General features: G+C 55.8%; 3 protein-coding genes across 3 annotated transcripts; 1 reads left to right on the forward strand and 2 right to left on the reverse strand.

Annotated features, from left to right (window-relative positions):
• Positions 1-1,904: 1,904 nt before the first annotated feature.
• PLICBS_003866 (uncharacterized protein) lies at positions 1,905-2,492 on the reverse strand (the record flags this gene model as incomplete). The annotated part of the gene is made up of 2 exons (XM_065600317.1): positions 1,905-2,360; positions 2,406-2,492. The coding sequence occupies 2 exons, from the start codon at positions 2,490-2,492 to the stop codon at positions 1,905-1,907; spliced, it is 543 nt and encodes a 180-aa protein (XP_065456389.1).
• A 12,359-nt stretch (positions 2,493-14,851) lies between these two features.
• Positions 14,852-16,285, forward strand: PLICBS_003867 (uncharacterized protein; the record flags this gene model as incomplete). Its single annotated transcript, XM_065600318.1, has 4 exons — positions 14,852-15,068; positions 15,126-15,322; positions 15,383-15,549; positions 15,604-16,285. 4 exons carry the CDS (start codon positions 14,852-14,854, stop codon positions 16,283-16,285), a joined length of 1,263 nt encoding a protein of 420 aa, XP_065456390.1.
• A 786-nt stretch (positions 16,286-17,071) lies between these two features.
• On the reverse strand, positions 17,072-19,110 carry PLICBS_003868 (uncharacterized protein; the record flags this gene model as incomplete). Its single annotated transcript, XM_065600319.1, has 5 exons — positions 17,072-17,245; positions 17,315-17,698; positions 17,764-18,078; positions 18,144-18,766; positions 18,852-19,110. The coding sequence occupies 5 exons, from the start codon at positions 19,108-19,110 to the stop codon at positions 17,072-17,074; spliced, it is 1,755 nt and encodes a 584-aa protein (XP_065456391.1).

Genomic DNA, 19,110 nt, shown 5'->3' on the forward strand with positions numbered 1-19,110 from the left:
AAACAAAAGGAAAGAGAGAGAGTGCTGGTCGCCTAATGGCGCGGACAGATCCTTTGGAAGAAGGAGCTCTCCGACGTCATTTCGACGAAGGCTTTGAAGCCCTTGCCTACTGCGTGGTGTACCGCTTCGGCCGGTGAGGGTGACAGCCTCATCCGGAGCCGTGGCGGTACCTTCCTGCAGTAGAATGGGTGCTCTGGTGCTTTGCGTCGTCCGCATGAGCAGTCAAGACGCGCGTCGTCATGATTGAATCGCTCGTGGTAGTCGGCGAAGTCTCCGTGGCGAGATCTCGCCGCTAGGAGACTGTGGAGCGTTGCTCTGGGGAGCGCCAGCTCCGGGGGGCAGCTTGTGGTCGCCTCGAGGTTCAGAGGCTTGTATGACTCTGGAGCTTCGGTCGACCACCAAGCTTTGAAGGCGTCTCTCCCTGTATCGACTGTGTGGCGACGGGTTTCCTACCTACGGATGGTCCAGGTTACCAGACAAAGGTGGGTGCCTCTGGCGCCAACCATAGTGTCAGACAATTGGCTCCGCAGGGATCACTGTTGGCATCGTGCTAATTAATGAGAATTATCTTAAGGAGCAAGAGCTAGATGAAGAGCTGCACGGGAAATGAAAGCTTTGCCGGTTTAGCCAGTAGAGGTGCTGTCAGATAATTGGGTCCACTGGGTCCATCTTTGGTATCAGTCAATTGATGAGAATTATCTTTAAGAGCCAGCTAAATGCATGGCAATGCGCAGCTCTTTTATACACAAAGGAGAACCTGCTTTGTGGTGCAGAGTCCGTGTAAACGCGGCTATTGGCGATCCGCGACACAACCTATGTTGGAGCTTTTGACCGCAGCCAGGGTCCAAAACACCACACATGCAAGTGCTCGGTCTTAACATGCGTGTTATAGCATCGGACTTCTATGAGTAACCACGCTGAGCATGTAGGATATGCGACGCGGTGCTGGCTCTCTGTGCGATAAAAATATACACCAACTATACCAGCTTCTGTCAATCGAAAAAAAGGATAGTTATTTGATTTGATTCAAGCAAAGAACTGGCTGTGTTGATTGATTTGATTGGGGTGATTGATTGATTGATTTGATTTGTGATGAGCGCTGGCTGCAAAAGCCCATATGATATTGGCACAGCCAAGGAGACCCTGCCACTATTGTGACGTGGCTGCAAAGTGCAAGTAAGTGGCTAAGTGGCTTCCCGCGACGACCTTCCCCTCGCCCTTTCGGACTTGCATGCGCTTGCGTGAACTGCTCGTCAGGAACCGGCCGACGCAGCATCGGGGTTCTCCAAGGGCGCCAACAAACGGCCATTGGCCACAGCCAAATATCTCAGGACCCACGCTGCATCTAACCCCTGAACAACTGATCTTGAGCCAGGCTCACGCCACACACACTACATACTCAGCAAGGTTTCGCACGGAAGTGAAATGCTATAACACGTATGATAAGGTCAAGCGCCTGCATGCGTGGTGTTCTGGGCCCCCGTTGAGGTCCAAGATCAAGCACGGGCTGTGTCAAGCATCGCCAACAGCCTCGTTTCCAAGGATTTTGCACCACAAAGCAGGTCTCTTCTTTGTCTATAAAGAGCCGCGCTCTGACATGCATCTAGCTGGAGCTTTTCAAGATGATTCTCATCAATTGACTGATGCCAAAGATAGACCCAGTGGACTCGGTAATTTGACTGATCTGCATGTCCAGAATTGGAAGCCTTGTGATAAGACAGTGGCATACGGCTGACGACAAGGTCAATGTTTGATGTGAAACCTGCGGAAGATGATGCGATGTGATGCGAGATGAGACGAGAAGTCGACGCATGAGCATCAAAGAACTCAAGTCTGGTCGGGGGCCGCGCGCACCTTGTTCTCGTTATTAAAAACGATGTCCCGCCGCTTCCACTCGCCGCGCTTTACAGAGTCCAGCAGTCCATTATGTTCGTTGACGGGAGCCTGGCGGCCTCCACCGTGTCCTGCTTGTAGCTGAAATTGGGCATCGGCCAGTGGCTCGGCTGATGCATCGCCTCAACGAACTTGGGCCACGTGTTGACGAAGACGAGGTACTCGTCGTGGGTCTGCACGTTGTCAAAGACGCCGCCGCAGAAGCTCTCGGGGATCTCGCCTGTGTACTGCACCGTGCTGCCAAGCGAGTTGCTCGCCGGTGTTGGCTCGAAGTTGAAGGGCGTGACCAAGTCGTTACGACCCTCCCCGCAGGTGATACTGGCGGCCCTTTCAAAGACGTCCTTGAGGGGCTTGAGATCCGCCGACGACAGATTCAAGGGGAACTTTGCGTCGCGGGGGCTGACAAAGTTGACGTAAATCCCCAGTGCGCGGTTGAAAGCGTCGATCCTTCTCTCGTGATCGAGTGTCTCGGGTCAGGATGCCCACCATATGGAAAGACGAGTGAGAAAGACAATATTCTCTCCAGAAAAGTCGAAGAGGGCAGAGAACTTTTGCAAGGGCCAGGGGTTCTCGCTGAGGACGCGTTCAAGCGAGCTCATGGTCGTCAGCAGGGGGTCGGCTGGGGTCTTGTGGAGACAGTCCAGTTTCTGCTCTGGGGTCCGCTGTAGGCGGTCGTGGAGTTTGAACGGCTTGAACAGGAGTGGCAGGATCCTGCCAATAGAGCACCGCCGGAGCAGGAGACCTTGCGGATGTGGACGTCACAAGTCGATTTGCGCCGTGGGCTGAAGCCGCTGCGGGCGTGCATGGCTGAGATATCGACGACTTGAGCGGGAAACGACAACGGATGATCAGATCGACTTAATAAATGGATGCGTCCATGGAATTTGTCGCACTGCACGTGTGCATGACTAACTGACGACCGGGCAGAAGGTCCCCAGCGAATTGGGCAACAAAAGACTCCTGATTCTTCTATCTAACGATTGACTGTAGTCGGTATTTTATACCTGTGCCGATTGAGGCAGGCATCTGAGACACGACAGGCAGAAGCCAGGTTGCCTGAAGCTATCGCCACCGATAGTAGGCAGCAGTGCTGGTAACGGTCTACGTGAATGAGCGGCTTGATATTGACAGAACTTCTTGTTTCTGCTGGTTCAGTCAGGTCTGTCAACTGATCTGGGGAGCCCTTGATGTATTGAACTCCAGCGGCTTCGGTGAGTGTTGGTGAGCGTCGGTGAAGTGACCCACGAGCATGAGAATGATGTAGACTGCGAATTGGTAAAGATTAAGGACGCCAGTCGGTACCCCGTATGAGGGCTGGATGCCGGAAGTAGAGGTGGAGGGGCAAGGCCTCTCAAGCGCCTAAAAGTATACACCAAGCCACTCGTCAACACCACCGTATTCCGACACAAGACTTTGGCATGACTAGCTTTGCTGCTGCTGCTCTTTTCGGCCAGCAACTTCCAACGAGTTTTCCCCCCTCTGTTGGACGGAGGCGCGGCTGTGGACCTTGACGAGGCAGCTTGAGACAAGTCACTCTGCGCACAACGCGGAAGGGCCAGATAACCGCATGGCACCTCGCTCTTCATTGTGCATGCATCGCCCATCGCCCATGACCCGGCTTGCCTGAAATGGCCCCTAAACCCGGGTAGTGCATCGCACCAGCCAAATCCAGCCCAGCAATTATACCAGCCTCCCGCCGCCTTGGCGCCACGGGAGACGTCCATCAAGCCGTCTGATCTCTGTTGACGCCATTGCTCCACTCCTCCATGATGACAAATGGCCCATTTACAGGTGGTACCAACCCCACAATTTCGCGCCGTAGATCGTTCTGCTGGTGAGCATCGGCGGCTCTTCCCAAAGACTGGGCGCTCTCGTGTGTGCTGTTGGACACCCAGGTCAAATATGGGGTACCCTTGCAGTCCCCTTCGATTTTTCGTTCCGTTTTGTCGCGTCAGAATACGGCAAGCGGTTTGCCAGGCACTTGGCTCCACAGGCATCATAGCTGGCATCGTCCTACTGATGAGGATTATCTCGAAAGAACTACTGTAGGCAGTCGTGCGTGTAATTTAGTACGATACAGAGAAACTGGTCGGTGCACAACGTCGCGTCCCCTTGATCTTCATCAAAGTACACACTTTTGTCCGTGCACAGAGCACGCCGACGCCTCCCGCCTCGCACCGTCGCGGTCGCCTTTAACAGCGTTCTCAGCACCGCTGCATGGGTCTGCTACTACTCTACGGGACGCCGGCGACTACCGTGAAGTTTCAGCGTTCCAGCCAGGTTGCTGCATTTCAAAAACAGTGAGTTGAAGTTATATCTCACCTACTCAGACGATATCACGCAGCCCCGGCCACATCGACGTACCTGCCCCACGAGTCCACGACCTAATGAAGGTGGCGACGGGGGCTGGACGGGAACGAAGAGCGTGCAGTCCTCCGGATATAGTTTGCAAGTTGAGGGCCTTGGGATACCGTAGAGTGCCGGCGCGCTGATACCTCGAGCGTCTAGATCCGAATCGAATGCGTGGACTTTGAGGAGCTCGAAACCATTCTCTAAACGAACAAAACCTAGGCACAGCCAAAACTCTGTTCGACCGTTCTACGGACCGTGGCGAGTAGACATGAGGTCCAGAGCGTTTCGTGCCAAAGGCAAACTTAGCAGCCGGGCGTGTTGGAAAGTCATGTGTGCGATGCACTCTCGTCCCGTATCGCAGCGAGTAGTTGTACATTCCAACAAGAGATGCGCTCACGCAAAAACGCATCAATGTCCTCGTCTAGCAGACTCTAACTCAAGCCTCTGCACCCCGTGTGCAATTGCTGCTGCCAGCGGCGGACCATGTGCTCTCTAAGAGCTCGTCGAGGACGGAACCGTTTGGAGGACGAGACATTCGGCAGCTCTAAACTTGAAAGGAGAGAGCTGCGTTGGAGGCCTTAGAACCATGCCGACTCGGGCACGGCAATCATGCACAGATAACGAGCTGCTCAAGGCAAAGGCGGAAAGACTGTCCCAAAGTTTGCAGGGCCGACGAGTGGACATACTATGGGATGCTGCGCTTGAGTCTACAATTTTATCAGCCAGACAAAGGTTAGTAAACTGGGCGAATTTTCCCGAATCTTTCGTGCTGGGGCATATATCGCTGATCAATGCACTTGCGAATGGATCGATTAATCCGGAGGATGGGTTATCCCATACTTAACCAGGGTGCCGTCGCGGGCGTCGCGGGCAGCTGAAACATCGCACATGGCAACTACTTGCTTTGAGCTATTGTCACGCTGGCAGCTTGACACCCGTCCTGCGTATAGGTCCAAGCCCTCTCAATATACCTGCTTGAGTGTGGCAAACGTCCTACGCAAGAGGCGTCACATAAACCCAACAGTCCTCTTCCCGTTCGCTGCCATGGCGATCCATTATGAGCTCGGCGAATCTCTTCCTTAACCTCTCCAGGTCACCGGGGCTCCCAACACATTCTTCAAGTTGTTTTCCATCCAACAGTGAGGTGCAGCGCACAGCCGAGCACGGGTACCCCAGTGCATGCATACAGTTGATCATGCTCAATGTCTCGGCCCGGGGGCTCCCATCGAGGGTTGGTTAGCGGTTCCTGCCCAGTGTCGAGGCAGCCTAGTATAAAACGTGGACTGGAGATTCCTGCGGAGTAGGCGCCAGACTCATGACTGTAGTCGGTTCAGCCTCCACACCCCCGTGGATCAGGGTGATATGGATTTAGCGGGCTCGGTAGTGTATAAAATTGATAATTATCATTGACGATCTCTGGTATTCGGGAGCGTGGACCTGGTAATATTGGAGTGGTAGGAAGCATCCCAGGACCTTTGGGCGCTAAGATGCGGCAAGTGTCGCCACGGGGCCCAGGCTATGTCCGATTGTAATTTGTCACGCGGTGCTGTGATGATTTGCCATGGCGCGCCAGTCGGAACGAGGCGTTCAGGCAACACACCTTCTCCGCCCTAGTCGTGTCCGGTAGCGGCGGCGACGGTGATAAATGCCTGAGACCGAGATTCGCGACACCCTGTTCAATCCATCGCCTGAGCCGCGAAAGCCCCGGATTGTAAGCTCGAAGTTGGCAGTAAGCGCGTTCGCCACTGTTGTCTCTTTTCGCAAATGAATTCGCTTTTTTGCGGGTGGGGGCCAAACGCGACTATGCACACCTTCAGCAGTAGCCACAGTGCAAAGCAGCCACTGAAAGCTAAATCGCTGACCCCGGGCTGTCGTGGTACAGTGAACGGTTGACGTGGACTCAATCCCGCCCTGTGTGCCAGACCAACACTGCTGGGTCCGCCATTTGGCCGCCCGACCTGATGGCTGGTTGCTTTAACCGAGCGGTCTTCTCAAACATCCAGCTATAGCCGATTTCCAAGCGGCTTCGCATGTGCCCTAGCTGCTCCATGGTGCGCGGCAGAGGTTGGAGGCATGGACGATTTGGAAGCTCCGCAGTCGGGAGAGAGCTGTCTGTGTGTGTGTGTGTGTTTATTTAACGTCTTGCGGGTATTCCCTATCGGGACAAAAGACGTGCTGAGCTAGGCGCAATTCACAGTACTGCATCCTCTCCTAACATAGGCCACCGGCTGTAGACTTATTCGGTCCCTTGGGATTCTCCATCAATCCGCGTTGCGACGGGCCTTGCTACCAGGACGCGGCTCCTCACATAGGCCTGAAGACCACCGTAAATAGCGTCCATCCAGCATAGCTTCGGCTCTGTGGCGCTAAAATGCGAGGCCCTTCCCCGTCAGCGGGATCCAGGCGCTGCCCGTCCTCGCGGCCTCGGTGAGCAATGACCGTCTTTACAAAGCTCAGGACCACGAGTGCAAGGCGAGGTCAACCCTCGGTTTTGCTAGCCAGAATTCTCTTGCACCTCGGCCGACACCGCTGCCGCGGTCTGCACCCCAGGAACCAGGTGGCAGAAACGGCCCAGGCGCAGCGGGAGGGAAAACCCTTCCGAAGGGATCAGAGGCCGACGAGCGGCTTGCCTTCAAGGAGAAAAACCGACCGCAGCTAGCTGCTGGGAACCGCACGCACCTTGGTTCTGAAGGTACGTGCGGTCAAGCAGGACCACGCCTTCGTGCGGTTGAAGATGAACTCTCCTAAGGTCTTCAATCATGCCTCCCTCCGAAGAGTTAGGGTCCCGGTAGGACCCCAGAGGCGAAAGCGTGGCGGGTGGCCTGCAAAAATTACCCCGCACAATCAGGCTGCTAACAGCTCGAAAACGCGAAGAATTTTTACAGGGGAGAGTTGGAGAGAGCTGTCTGCCCCCGCCATGAAGCCACGAAGTCCCACCCTGGAGATTGCGAAGTAAATCTCAGACATCAATGCGTGCAGACCCGAAACTGAGCTGCAGATGCCTAAAATATGTGCAGGGATGGGATCGCGACAACGAACGCCCTCTCGGTCGAATTCCGTACAAACTCCGGAAGTCTGAAACAGGTTTCGAATGTGCGCAGAGAGAGCTGCGGGGCTCTTGCGTCCCATGCTTCACCAGCGCTGAGTTGGCATTCCACCTCGAGTTCCTTGTCATTCGGTGGAAATGGGCTCCAGTTCGGCAGCACACCTCGGGTTTGGAGGCGAGCGAGCAGGTGCCAAACTGTACCCAAATACATGCGCCATGGAGGCGATCGCATGGACTGCCGAGCCACTTCAGCCCATCGGCATACCGGCCTGCATCATTCCCAGGGCAATAATCCGCCCAATTTCGGCTCATTTCTTAAGCCAAACAGTTTTGAGACAGCTGGCGCGTATATCCAATAAGGGGACGCTGCCTCGCCAATGTTGTGCTTGGGTTCGAAGGATGGTGAATGAGTTGTGTACGGATCAAACCGAAGCAATCAACTTCCCGAGGCGATCGAACGTTGACATTTCCGGTAGCCGGAATCTCCCTCGCCGTAGCGACTCATTAGGCCTGGGAAAGGAATTGCATTCGCAGAGTGGTGCTTCTTCAGCTAATGGCCGATATTTTGTGTGTTGAAGTGGCTAAGCAGCCGTACCGAGCCATGTACCTGTGTTGGGTGAGCGTTCCAGGCCTGCCGATTGGTGTTTATACTTGTGACCAGCTACTCAATTGCGCAGGACTTTAGAGGTTGACGATCGTATCGGTATTCATTGAATAGAACAACAAGCTTGTCCGGTCGACTGCTGGCAGCACGGTTGCCCGAGGCGACACATCGACGAAGTATGCCCCTGGTTGGTACGCATGAAATTGTCTCGGGCTGCATACCGGGAGCAGCAACAGTCATTCAACACTGGTACCACAACAGCACAAGACGTACCTAGGCCCCGATGCAGTCTGAGTCGATACCACTGAACGCGAACCAGATGGAATGCTTCGACGAGTTCCGAACACAAGGAATACGGCATTACGTTGCTTAACTATGATAGAGTTGGCGCAACATTGATTGGTAGCGGCTGTGCCGTTTTGGAAGCGTGGAACACGATACAGACCAACAGTACGACGTGGAAATTTTCGGCTGTTAATCCTGCGTTGGCCAGGGCTACTGCATTGAGGGGTTGGCGTGCCCAGTGGGTACCGGTCGGGGCCAAGACACCTGTGGTCGGATAGTTGCCGCGGGCTCAGTGCCCATCGTAGATTGTTCGATGAGCGCTTGTGACCCCCGCTTTGGGGCGACGAGGGAAAGCACCGCTTGGAAAAGAGAGTCTCAGGCAGTAGAATCGTAGTTTGTGAAATGATGGGAGAAAGACGCGACTCGTCCGGGGGGAGGTGGGGGTATTTGTACATGACGGTGGAGCTGTGGAGTTGACGCCAGGGAATAGTATGATTGGCTGGTTCAACCGGACTGAATTCCGAGCCGGTTAGCCTATTTCTTATTGGCCACCTTGTCGCTGCCGACAGGAATTAGCCACTGTGCCTCCGATGGCAATAGTTTTCCGGTTTACGCGACGTAGCCTGACATAACTCGCTTGTGCTAGCATGGTAGATGGCGCGAAAGCCGCATGCACCACGGTAGCAATCATATAAAGGTGCTGTCAGACAATTTTCTTCATGGAGGTCATACTTGGCAGCCTGTCGATTGACGAGAATTATCTCAAGGAGATGTACTCTTATATTGCAAAGCTGTCGTGCATCTCTTACACACAAATGAAGGATTTTACTCGTTTAGGCAGTAGTTGCTGCGGCAGACCGGAGCAAGCGACCGTTTTCAAATGCTCTGTCGTTTCAACAAATATCAGACTTCATTTCCTACGAGGTCAACGTTTCGAGCATGGCTATGATGTCTACCACTGAAGCTGTCGCTTTGCCACAGGTGATCAGCATCTACTGCTACTGACCATTTTCGTGACGCATCGCAAAAGCAAATCATTTTGGTGGTTGGGTCACCACTTGTCTCGGACGTGTAGAGCACTGTGTCACAAAGGTGAGAAGAACAAATCCAGCGGCATGTCATCGTCCGCTCAGTGCCGCATTTTCGAACTGGATGGCCCAAGGTGACGCTGCCGATCAACATACTTCGGAAAGGTTGCAGAATGACTCATCTGGCGGCCGCAGCTGCAGGTGAAACTACATGTTCTGGATCGTCACTCATCCGAGAGCGGCCAAGGGCTCTGAATGTGGCTGCGAAAAAGCAACCAAAGGAGTACGGCCAGCAAAAGCAGACACGCCAGCGATTTTTGAACGAGATGATGAGTGCATTGCCAAGCTTTGATTTGCCTGGCCCAGTTTCTCTCAAACAGGAGCGTACTCGACGACTTGCATTAGCTGTTCAGCTCCTGCATGGCAACGGCGCTACAACGCCTGCGTAAGCGCTGTATTTGCTGTGTTCCTCAGCCCCGGAGCATCGTGGCATTACAGCAGCAAAAGCGCATTCAATATAAAACAAGATACCCACATGACGTCCTTTCTCTCCCCTGGCTTCATTAGGGGGTTCTCGTTACGCTTCCCGTCATTTTCTACATCCGACGTTTTCATCCCCGATCAATATTTCCATACGCCAGTACTCTACGAGTCAGAGTGATCTGTCCAATGGTGCGTCGACCAGGAAAAACACAGTATCCCCCTTAATGAACATGGACTAGGCGAACGACCTATCAATCTTACGCACCGAGAATCTTGCGGCAGTCCCTCAAGAGGCCCCCCCGTGCGTACGATGCTGACGGCCAAGCGCCTTCCACATTACTCGAGCTTCAAACCGAAATGGAAATGCACACCGCCCTTACTACAAATGCATACCTTGCGATAAATTTCTTGTTTTTGCGGATGATCGTGGAAATGACCCGAACAATCCACCCTGCCGGTGTGGTGTTTCGAGTAAGACCCAGGTGGCAAGCCGAGAAAGGGGCCGCAGAGTCCACTTCGTCTGCAGATTGGGCCGCTGTGATTTCTACGCTCCTTGCTTGACTGCCAGTCAAAGCCCCGTGGCTGTGGAGGATGATGGTATAATAGAGCTTTTGGCAACGCTTCGGATCGTGTAAGCCCTAGCAGCAGTAGAACTCATTCGCTGCAGTCTGGCATCACGCGATAAGCGTTCGAGGCTCGACAAAGAACTGTCGCCGCGAGACCCAGCCCCTCCTCCGTGCGGTCAGTTTCGCCGACATGCTGCCCAAACCCCATGCTGACACGCGCAGGCCAACCATGAGCGAAGCGTCTATCATGCACCAGTCGGGCCAATACATGTCGTTCTTGCCAGCAGCGGACGCGGCAGGGACGGCCGGCGAGAGTCCAGACGCGACAGCACCGCACTCAACGAACGGGAGGCCTGACGGCTGGACGACGTCGACGCTGTCGACGCGGCAAGAAAAGGAGTATGCATGCCTTGCCAAGGACAAATGTTTCCTTCAGGTGGCTAGAAGAAGCCGTTGGGAACCTCCAAGGGCGTCTATATAAGCCCATGATGCCCCGACGAGAATGGGAGGTGCCAGGCTACAGACCATCACTGGGGACCAGCCCATTGCCGACTTCTTCTTACATCTACTTCTACCGTCTCCTCATTTGGCATTTCTCAGGATTCCTCACCGTCACCAACCATCATGGAAGCTCTCCCGGCATTTGATCTCGTAGTCCGCTGCTTACGCTGCGCCCGCGGGGAAGAACTGATGAGTACGGACGACGTTCAGTGGCACGGATATGTGAAGATTGGGCACAATCTGTTCTATTGCACAAGATGCGCGGACAAGACTGGTTATTCAGAAGTAGCTCAGGTCAATTGATGAGGGTTTTTGCAGCGTGATCGTTTTGTTCTCATATCATTACTGACGTGGCTTGGCAAAAAACTTGCGAGCGGCGACGACGGCCGGTGAGCACCACAACGCGGCCGGGTATCGCTATGTGTGTGTACGTGCTGTTTGGATGGGTTGCGACCTCGTACTTCCGCCTTCAGACCCTCCCGGCTGTCCATTAGCTCGCGACATGCGAGGAGACTCAGCATCTTGTTGGCTGGCTGGCTTGAGAGCAGCTCGCGTTGTAAACCAACTACATAGTCTATCTTGGCCATAGTGTGGCCCGTTAATGCCAGATGCTTAATGGTCGGCGTAGAACACATGTGATGCGTGCTGCACAGCACCCTACCAGCGTGTGCCAGACCGGTCTCCTCCACGCTAGAGCTGTTACTTGAGACTATTCGTCCAGCGCAGAGGCGACGTGGCCGCTACCTTCTGTGTGAGCGCTGGCCTTAGAATGGCATGATCGCTGAATCGCCGCGGTGCTGCTTGCCCGGACAATAGCTGCACACCTCGCAACGGCAATATGTGGTCTCGCAGAGGACTTCCAGAGGATGACTGCGACCGCTGGCGAGTAAGCATCGAGGTTCAGTGGACGAGTCAGTGGCGACTGTCTGCTTCTTCCCGCCGCACCCTCGAGGCTGCAGGTGGTCTGTATTGGCTTTGCAGCTGGCGCAGGCCTGCAAAATCTGGACCCTACGGCACGCGAGGAAGTTGCGGCCTTCGAGCGTAACATCCGGAAGAGGTTGAAGGATCTCGTGTTGGCAGCTATCCATCACTGGCCGTTGTCCGCTTGTTGCCGGCATGGAGCCGCTGTTCTCTAACTTCCCCCTCATGGCTGCGGGTTTCAGGTACTGTATTGGCTTCTCGTGAATCTTTCAAATCAGGAACTGGACGACGGACGACGCAGCAGCGCAAGGAGCTTTTGCGGTCATCAAGCATGGCTGCCAGAGATGGAAGCCCGGGGGGTGGGGTGGGGTTTGCCGTGGGTGTCGGGGGGGTTGCCCACCCCACGCCTACAAACGGCCACAAGTGGCCTTGCATGATCTTTACGTAAACGGTAAGGATCGTCAGGAACTGGCCGACGCAGCTCTGTGGCCTGCCGTGACCGATTCTGTCGCGGGGGTGGCTGGGGCATGAGGGGCGATTGTCCACTTCATGCCAACATGGGTCCGCTATGACAACCCCCTCCCCCGCCGCTTCGGGTGGTCAGTTGTGGCCTTGCATGACCTCCTTCTGTACGTCATCAGAACTCATCAGGAACCGGACGAAGCAGGTACGCAGGGACGCAGGGAGCTTGTGGCCTTTCACCATGGCTTCCAGGAATGGGAATATCAGGGCCTGCTTTGGCTGCGCGGATGAGTTTCTGGGGGGTGTGGATGAGGTCGCGGAAGTTCACCTTTTGCCGCCATGGGGTGCTATTTCCGCACCCCCAACCGACCGGGCTGCAGGTACCGTAGTCGACAAGATGGCCACTTGGGAGCTGACCCGCCCTTTGCCCACATCAGGACAGAAGGCTGGTTTCTGCTTTTTGGTGCCACTGGCGTTGCAATGTCTCCAACTGGGCAACTGGCCCTTCGGACGCGGCGGCAGCATACCGCACAACATCTAGACATCCAGAATCAGGTCCTGCGAAGCCATAACATCCTGCATAGAAGTGGACACACCCACGTCACGACGAGAAGGTGACATGACCTGTAGCAGCCAACAACATGCAGAAACTAGACGGCAGGAAACGATGGACGCGGCAGCACGAGATGCCAACAGACGATGTCGAGAAACCGGCTTTCAGCTGCGATGTAAACTGTAACCTTTGCCCACTAAAAGGAAGGCTGCTTTCTGCCTTTGCCTCGCATATTTCCGGTTGCATTCTCTCCAGCTGGACAAGTGGCCGCAACAGGCGTGATTTTGCCGCGAGGCCATCGCATCCATTTGCCACTATGGCGGCTTGTTGCCGCAAACTATTCTGGCCTTGGGCCTCTTACGATCGTAAGAGCCACAAAAGCGTCATGGTCGAAGCAATGTCCAAATACGACTGCCTCCATCACCACCCGGTCTTAGACCAGCTTCTGGACACATCAAAAGAACACCGTATCCTCGTCTTTACCGTACCTGGGCCATACCGGCCGTGGCAATAACTGTAATTGGATAAACGGACAAGGCCAGAAGATGGTGTGGCTACCGTAAGTCCGTAATGCAAACGTACAGTAACGGCTGAGTGCTCAACATTGTGACGTTGCTGGCCCTACTCTGGACTTGCGTGGTCACCATCGGGCGCGGCAGCAGTTTATCGACCTAGATCTGCACATCCAGAATCAGGCCCTGTGGCCCCATAGCGTCTTACATAGAAATGGACACAGCTCCACGCAACGACGTCGAGAAAGGGACATGACCTGTTGCAGCCGAAGACAAGCAGAGCCTGGACGGCAGGACGCGACCGAGCTGCCACCAGACAACGTCAGGAAACCGACTTTAGCTGCGACGTAGCGTGCGGGCGAAGATGTTCCAAGACCGCGTGTGCTACACGGTGATCTGCTTGTCAAGCTCTGGACAATGCCCGCCATTGCCATAGTCGACAGTTAGACGGCACAAACCCCTGCGACTGCGTCTCGGCACAGGCTCCACATCAGCGAGCGGCATGTCTGGAACCGGACGACGCTGTCCACATGAAGGCATTGGACGAAGCAGCACCTTTGTCCGTCTTCGCGCCTACATGGCGACCTTCGTCCGAGTCTGAATGCTGATGGCCCGGGCGGCCGATGCGGTCCCCGCCACTCCACAAGGATCTGCACGGCGAAACTGGCCGTCGCCATGCAACCACGTTGCGAAGCTGACATGTACTGTAGCTGCCTCACCCAACGCAACAACTGGACGAAGTGGTTTCCCATTCTTCGCAATGATCTGCACGACAAGTTCTGGTTGCCGCTACGTACCAGTGTCAAGAAACCGACATGTACCGTAGCTGCCAACACGAAGCAGAGAGAATTGGCCGGCGCACGTCCCTGCCCTCGGTGGTCTGCATGTCAGGCAGCGGACGAAGCGGGTCCCGGCCGCCGCATCCACTTACATGTTCCACGTCACTAATCGACCAGGTCAAGGAGCGGACGAGTGAGATGCAGGCAAACGGCGCGACAAGAACCCAACGATCGGTGGGTAACTGCCACGTGAAGAAATGGACAGTCGCACGCTCTTGAAAGAGTGATCTGCATGCCGAAAACTGGACGGCGTACCCGCAGCGTCGCACAGCACATGGCCCTGGCACACCACGCAAGTCCAAATCATGAGCAGCATGACACGAGTTGGACAACGCTCTCTACGCATGGCAGGGGAATGTCACGTTGCCACCTCATCTGGATGCAGCGCCGTATCCAACGTCGTCTTTCTGTTTGCGCGAGCCAGATTGACCAGACCTGACCACTCCAATGTGGTGGTCTGCTTGTCAGGAATCGGAAGACAAGGCAGCGGGAGACACCGCTCACCGACGCCCAGAAAGCGGCGTCTGGGTCTGGTCGACTGTCCACTTACTGTCCACTTACTCCATGTCCATACAGAACTGGGCGCGTGTTTCCGCAATGCCACAACTCGCCCCGGCTCCATGGCAATGCCCGTGTGGAATGAAAAGTCTCTACCGGACAACTGTACCACATGGGCCAATTCATGCTTCTCCTTGGCCGGGGTTGTGGAGCCCGTCTCAAAACCGTTGCTGGTGGCGCCGTTGGAGGCATGCTGCGCCGGCGCAGACGAGGGGGAAAGCAGTAAAGAGCAACAAACCGCTAACGATATGACTGCCTCTTCAGATAACCTCGACTACAACGCCCTCAAACATGAGATCAAGGTCCACACGACGCGCGACCAGGCCTCGGCCATGGCCATCCCTGGCCACCAGGACATGTCCCTGCGCAAGTTTGAGGATGGTCTCTTCGACGAGCTCTGCCAGCAGCACGTCCGCGTCGACAGGTTTGTCACGAGCAAAGCCGACGAGATCTCGAGGCGACTAGGTACGACCATGGCCACGGCTCGGTGAAAGAAGACGGCGCGCCGACAGGACTGGGTAGATCATCTTGACGCCAGCATCCAGCGATGCATTGCCAAGCAATCCAGCAACCATGAGCAGTCATTTTCTCTTAAGCGGCAGCGACGGTTCGCCAAGTACGAGAGGGAGCTGATGCGTGGCGGCGACGACATACGGGCGCTGACGCGTTTCGCTAATGCGCAGATAGTCGCCTTCCGAAAGATCCTCAAGAAGTACAGGGTGCGTACCTTGTTGAACCGACTAGAACTCGCCAGCTTCCATGGTGCTGACAACCTCGAGAAATGGACAGGATCCACTACCCTGACTTCGCGCTTCAACGACAACGTGCTGGGGGATCCGAAGAGTTTCACCAGGCGTGACTTCTCACCCCTGCAAACACGATACGATGAGCTGCTCTCGGAGCTTCGGTCCGCCGCGCCGGTCCTCAGCGACCCTGGCTCGCCATCGTAGGACGAGCAGCCGCTGCCCGAACCTTCAAGTCCAGGGACTGTCCGGGTCAGCTTCGACCTGCTGCCGCCGACGCAGATGGGTGCCCAGGTTAAGTACTGGAACGAGTACGAAGATGGCAGCGATGCCGGAGGCCCCGAGGACGACTACGCCATCTATATCAACCCGGACGAGGACACCAGCTTTCCAGGCATGGCCTACATACATGCCATCGTCTCTCTGCCCTACGAGAAGGCGAAGCAGTGGTTCCGCCCTCGGCACAGTGGCGAGATGCGGCCGCTCCTCGCGAGCGCGAACACCAGCCAGAGCTACTCTTCGACAGCGGTCGGCTCGGAAGAGGAGGGCTACGCCAGCTCTGACGGGCTCCCATATCAGGGATACATGACGCACTATGCGCTGCCCAGTGTCAACGAGCAGAGAGCCATGCGATATAGGGAGAGGTTGCTGCTTTGGGGTACGGTGGGCTCCTTTGTCGCGTCCTTTATCCTGCTGGGCATCGCTGGCGTCCTCATCTCGACGGGCAAGCGCGAGCTGCGCGTGGAGGTGGACGCCGGCGTCACGGTCGGCGTCATGGTGAGCCTTTTCTGCGCGTGCACCGGTCTCGGCATAATCTTTTACCGCCAAGATCGGCTGTCGCCGGTGTACCGTCTCACAGTGTGGGCTGCCTTTGTTGGTTCATGCCTGCTCAACGGGATGCTTCTCGTGCTTGTGCTGGGCAACACCGCACCGGTATGATGCGACTGAACAGTTATCTCCGCAGGATAGGAGCAGCGGAATCGGGTCTGTGCGATTGCGGACAAGCGACAGAGACGGTAGAACACTTTCTTTTCCGGTGCAAGAACTGGACAGCACAGCGGGAAATCTTGCTGAAGTGCGCACGAACAAAGATTGGGAATCTGTCCTTCTTTCTGGGGGGCAAGGCTGCCTCGGATGACGACAAATGGGAACCGGACATGCAGGCCGTGCGTGCGACGATCAGATTTGCAATGGCGACAAAGAGGCTGGAATCGACCGGCGTCGCTCAGGGTGTGGATCATTAACATGCGATAATACTAACAAAACAGCCTCGGCTGTGGCAGACCGTGCTTCAGTTGCTGAGAATAGGATGCTGAACACTTGAAGAACTTGGCCTTCAAGCAGGCCTGTCATGGGATCAACAACAACGAGGTTGGCTCACAGTGCTGTGTCGATTTTATCTGTGGGGCTTGGGGTGTTACGTACCAAACGAACCAGATTGTCAACTAGGTAGCGTCAAGGCCCTATAGGGACTTCCCTCCGGGCGTAATAAAAACCATCCATCCATCACGAGTCGCTCGCCCGGAACTGTCGTATGCGGAACACGCGCAGCTATGATGAGTAAGACCTTGAGCATCTTACAACTCAATGTGCGAAAGCGGGAGCCGGTCCAGCAAAGCCTGATGAATGACGTCGGACTCAAAGACCATGGGGCTCGGAGGATGAACACGGCGGCGGGAAAGGCGGCCCGGGGTTGAAAGCGGGTCAATGTGCCTCGGCCCTCCATTAAGCATAGGCAAAGTGAGGGGCAGTTTGCCTCTCCTTACGGGTAGCCCAGCCTTTGATGGCCAGTACCACTACTTCCCAAGCCATCAGCATGCCCACGAGTCCCATCGTCACCGTGTACATGAACATTGCGTCCAGGTCATAGCGAATCATGCTGTCGACCGTGTCCGAACTCTGCCGTCACCGTTAGACGCCACTCTTTACGTGGGGCGGGAGCAAGGATGGTAGGTGCAGCCGACTTACACTCGCCATGAACATGATACCGCCTGCAATGAGCCCGAAGGACGCCAAGAGCTCGGTAGGAGGCCGCGACGGCAACACCGACTTGGGCGGGCGCAGGTAGACGAGAACGTACGTCAGAGCGCGGGCAAAGGAAGCGCCGAGGAGGGAATTGCCCCATTGCTTGTGGATCATGGTGGAAATCATGGTGGACTGGTGGTGGGAGCTCATCATGATGCCCAGAAGCAAGATGACGAGTGCAGGGATCGGGTTCAGCGAGAACTCATACGCGGTCGGTGGGCTTCGCAGCTCGTGCTCCTCGTCGAGAAACGTGTCTGCCGGCGCAGCGTCGGTCACGGTTGTGTTCAAGAGATCGCGGATGCGCGTCGATTCAACGAGAATCCCGCACTGGACGACAGGTAATGTTAGCACAATAGGCCGCGTTTACGAATGCGAAGGGCCGCAAGACTTACCAGTCCGCCACCGATAAAGAGGACAGTGATGGCCATGTGCTCCAAGTCCTGAGCCGACCACTCGCCACCCCAGCCACCGAGGTGCTCGAGAAAGATGTTTGTGGAGCCGTAGAACAGGATTAGAGCGCTCTCGACGAACTCAGCAGACGGGCACCACTTGCTCCTCCGGTGGTGCCGCGCGCGAGGTCGCACATTCCAGGCCCAGCCGAGCTCGCCGAAGCTGCCGGACCAGCGGGCCAGAGTGAAGAGTCCAATCCAGAAGAAGACGCCTCCCTTGATCCAGTGAGCCAATCCGCTGAAAACGCCGGCTCCTTCCTGTCGTTGATTGAGGTACAACGGTTAGCGATGCCGTCACGATGATTTCATCACCAACGACTCACAAAGAAGCGGCCAAAAGTAATGATGCCAGTGGTCAACGCAATGAAGCCAAAAGGCAGAATGATGCGATCGACTATCCGATAAGCAAAGTCGAAGTAGCGCCACGCACTGGACGACATGACCCGTGTGGCCCTGGTGGCTGCCCAGCTGGTGGCGCCAGGAGACGGAGAGCTGTCGGCCAGCTCGTTGTCGTGCGGATATTCCTTGCGCCGAGCGTGCAGAGGAAGGTCATGCTCGTCGTCCCCGACACCGTCGAGAGAGGACAGGGAATTGCTGCGCAGCGATTCGGTGTTGGGCTCGGTGCCCTGCCTGCTGTCGTTGGACATGCGATACTCATCATCAGTCAACTCGGTTGAAAGGCGCATGAAGGCCAAGGACTCGGGCGACTTCCAGGCGTGGCGAATTGTCACCGCGCCGGCAAGGCGGCCCACCAGACCGACAAAGACTTGGGCCGAGACGACGGACGTGACGATCCATCCAATTTTGTGGTGGGCATTGTTGGGGTATAGGTCTGGCGTGTTGGCGTTGTAAATGACTGAAAAGACAATGCCGACTGCGTTTATGATGGAGAACAAGAGCTGAGAGGCGATGGTATACCGCGACTTGGCGAGCGAGAGCATGACGGCTTTTTGGCGCGAGCGTCAGTTACAAGAAGCCGAAAAACGGGGGTCGTCTGCGCGCGGCGCAGTGCTACGCTGTGCTGTACATACCGATGGGAAGCACAAAGACCCACGCAAGTACCATGAGAGCGATGTGAGCGTAAATGATTCCGACGTGGCCAGGGTGAGCAAAGTACTTCGGCGGATATTGAGATGCGGATTGCTCGTGGCCGGCCTCGCCCAAGGCCGTGTCCATGTCCATGGCCGTGGTCGCGCCCGCGGCGTCGCCATGAGCGTGCGCCCTGCTAGCCAACACCGTGGTGAGCAACAGAGCGCTGGCACTCACCCGCAGCGGCGCAGCGATGTTCAT

This window comes from Purpureocillium lilacinum, assembly GCF_023168085.1.
Source record: "Purpureocillium lilacinum CBS 284.36 DNA, scaffold_2, whole genome shotgun sequence".
NCBI classification, from domain to species: Eukaryota; Fungi; Ascomycota; class Sordariomycetes; order Hypocreales; family Ophiocordycipitaceae; genus Purpureocillium; species Purpureocillium lilacinum.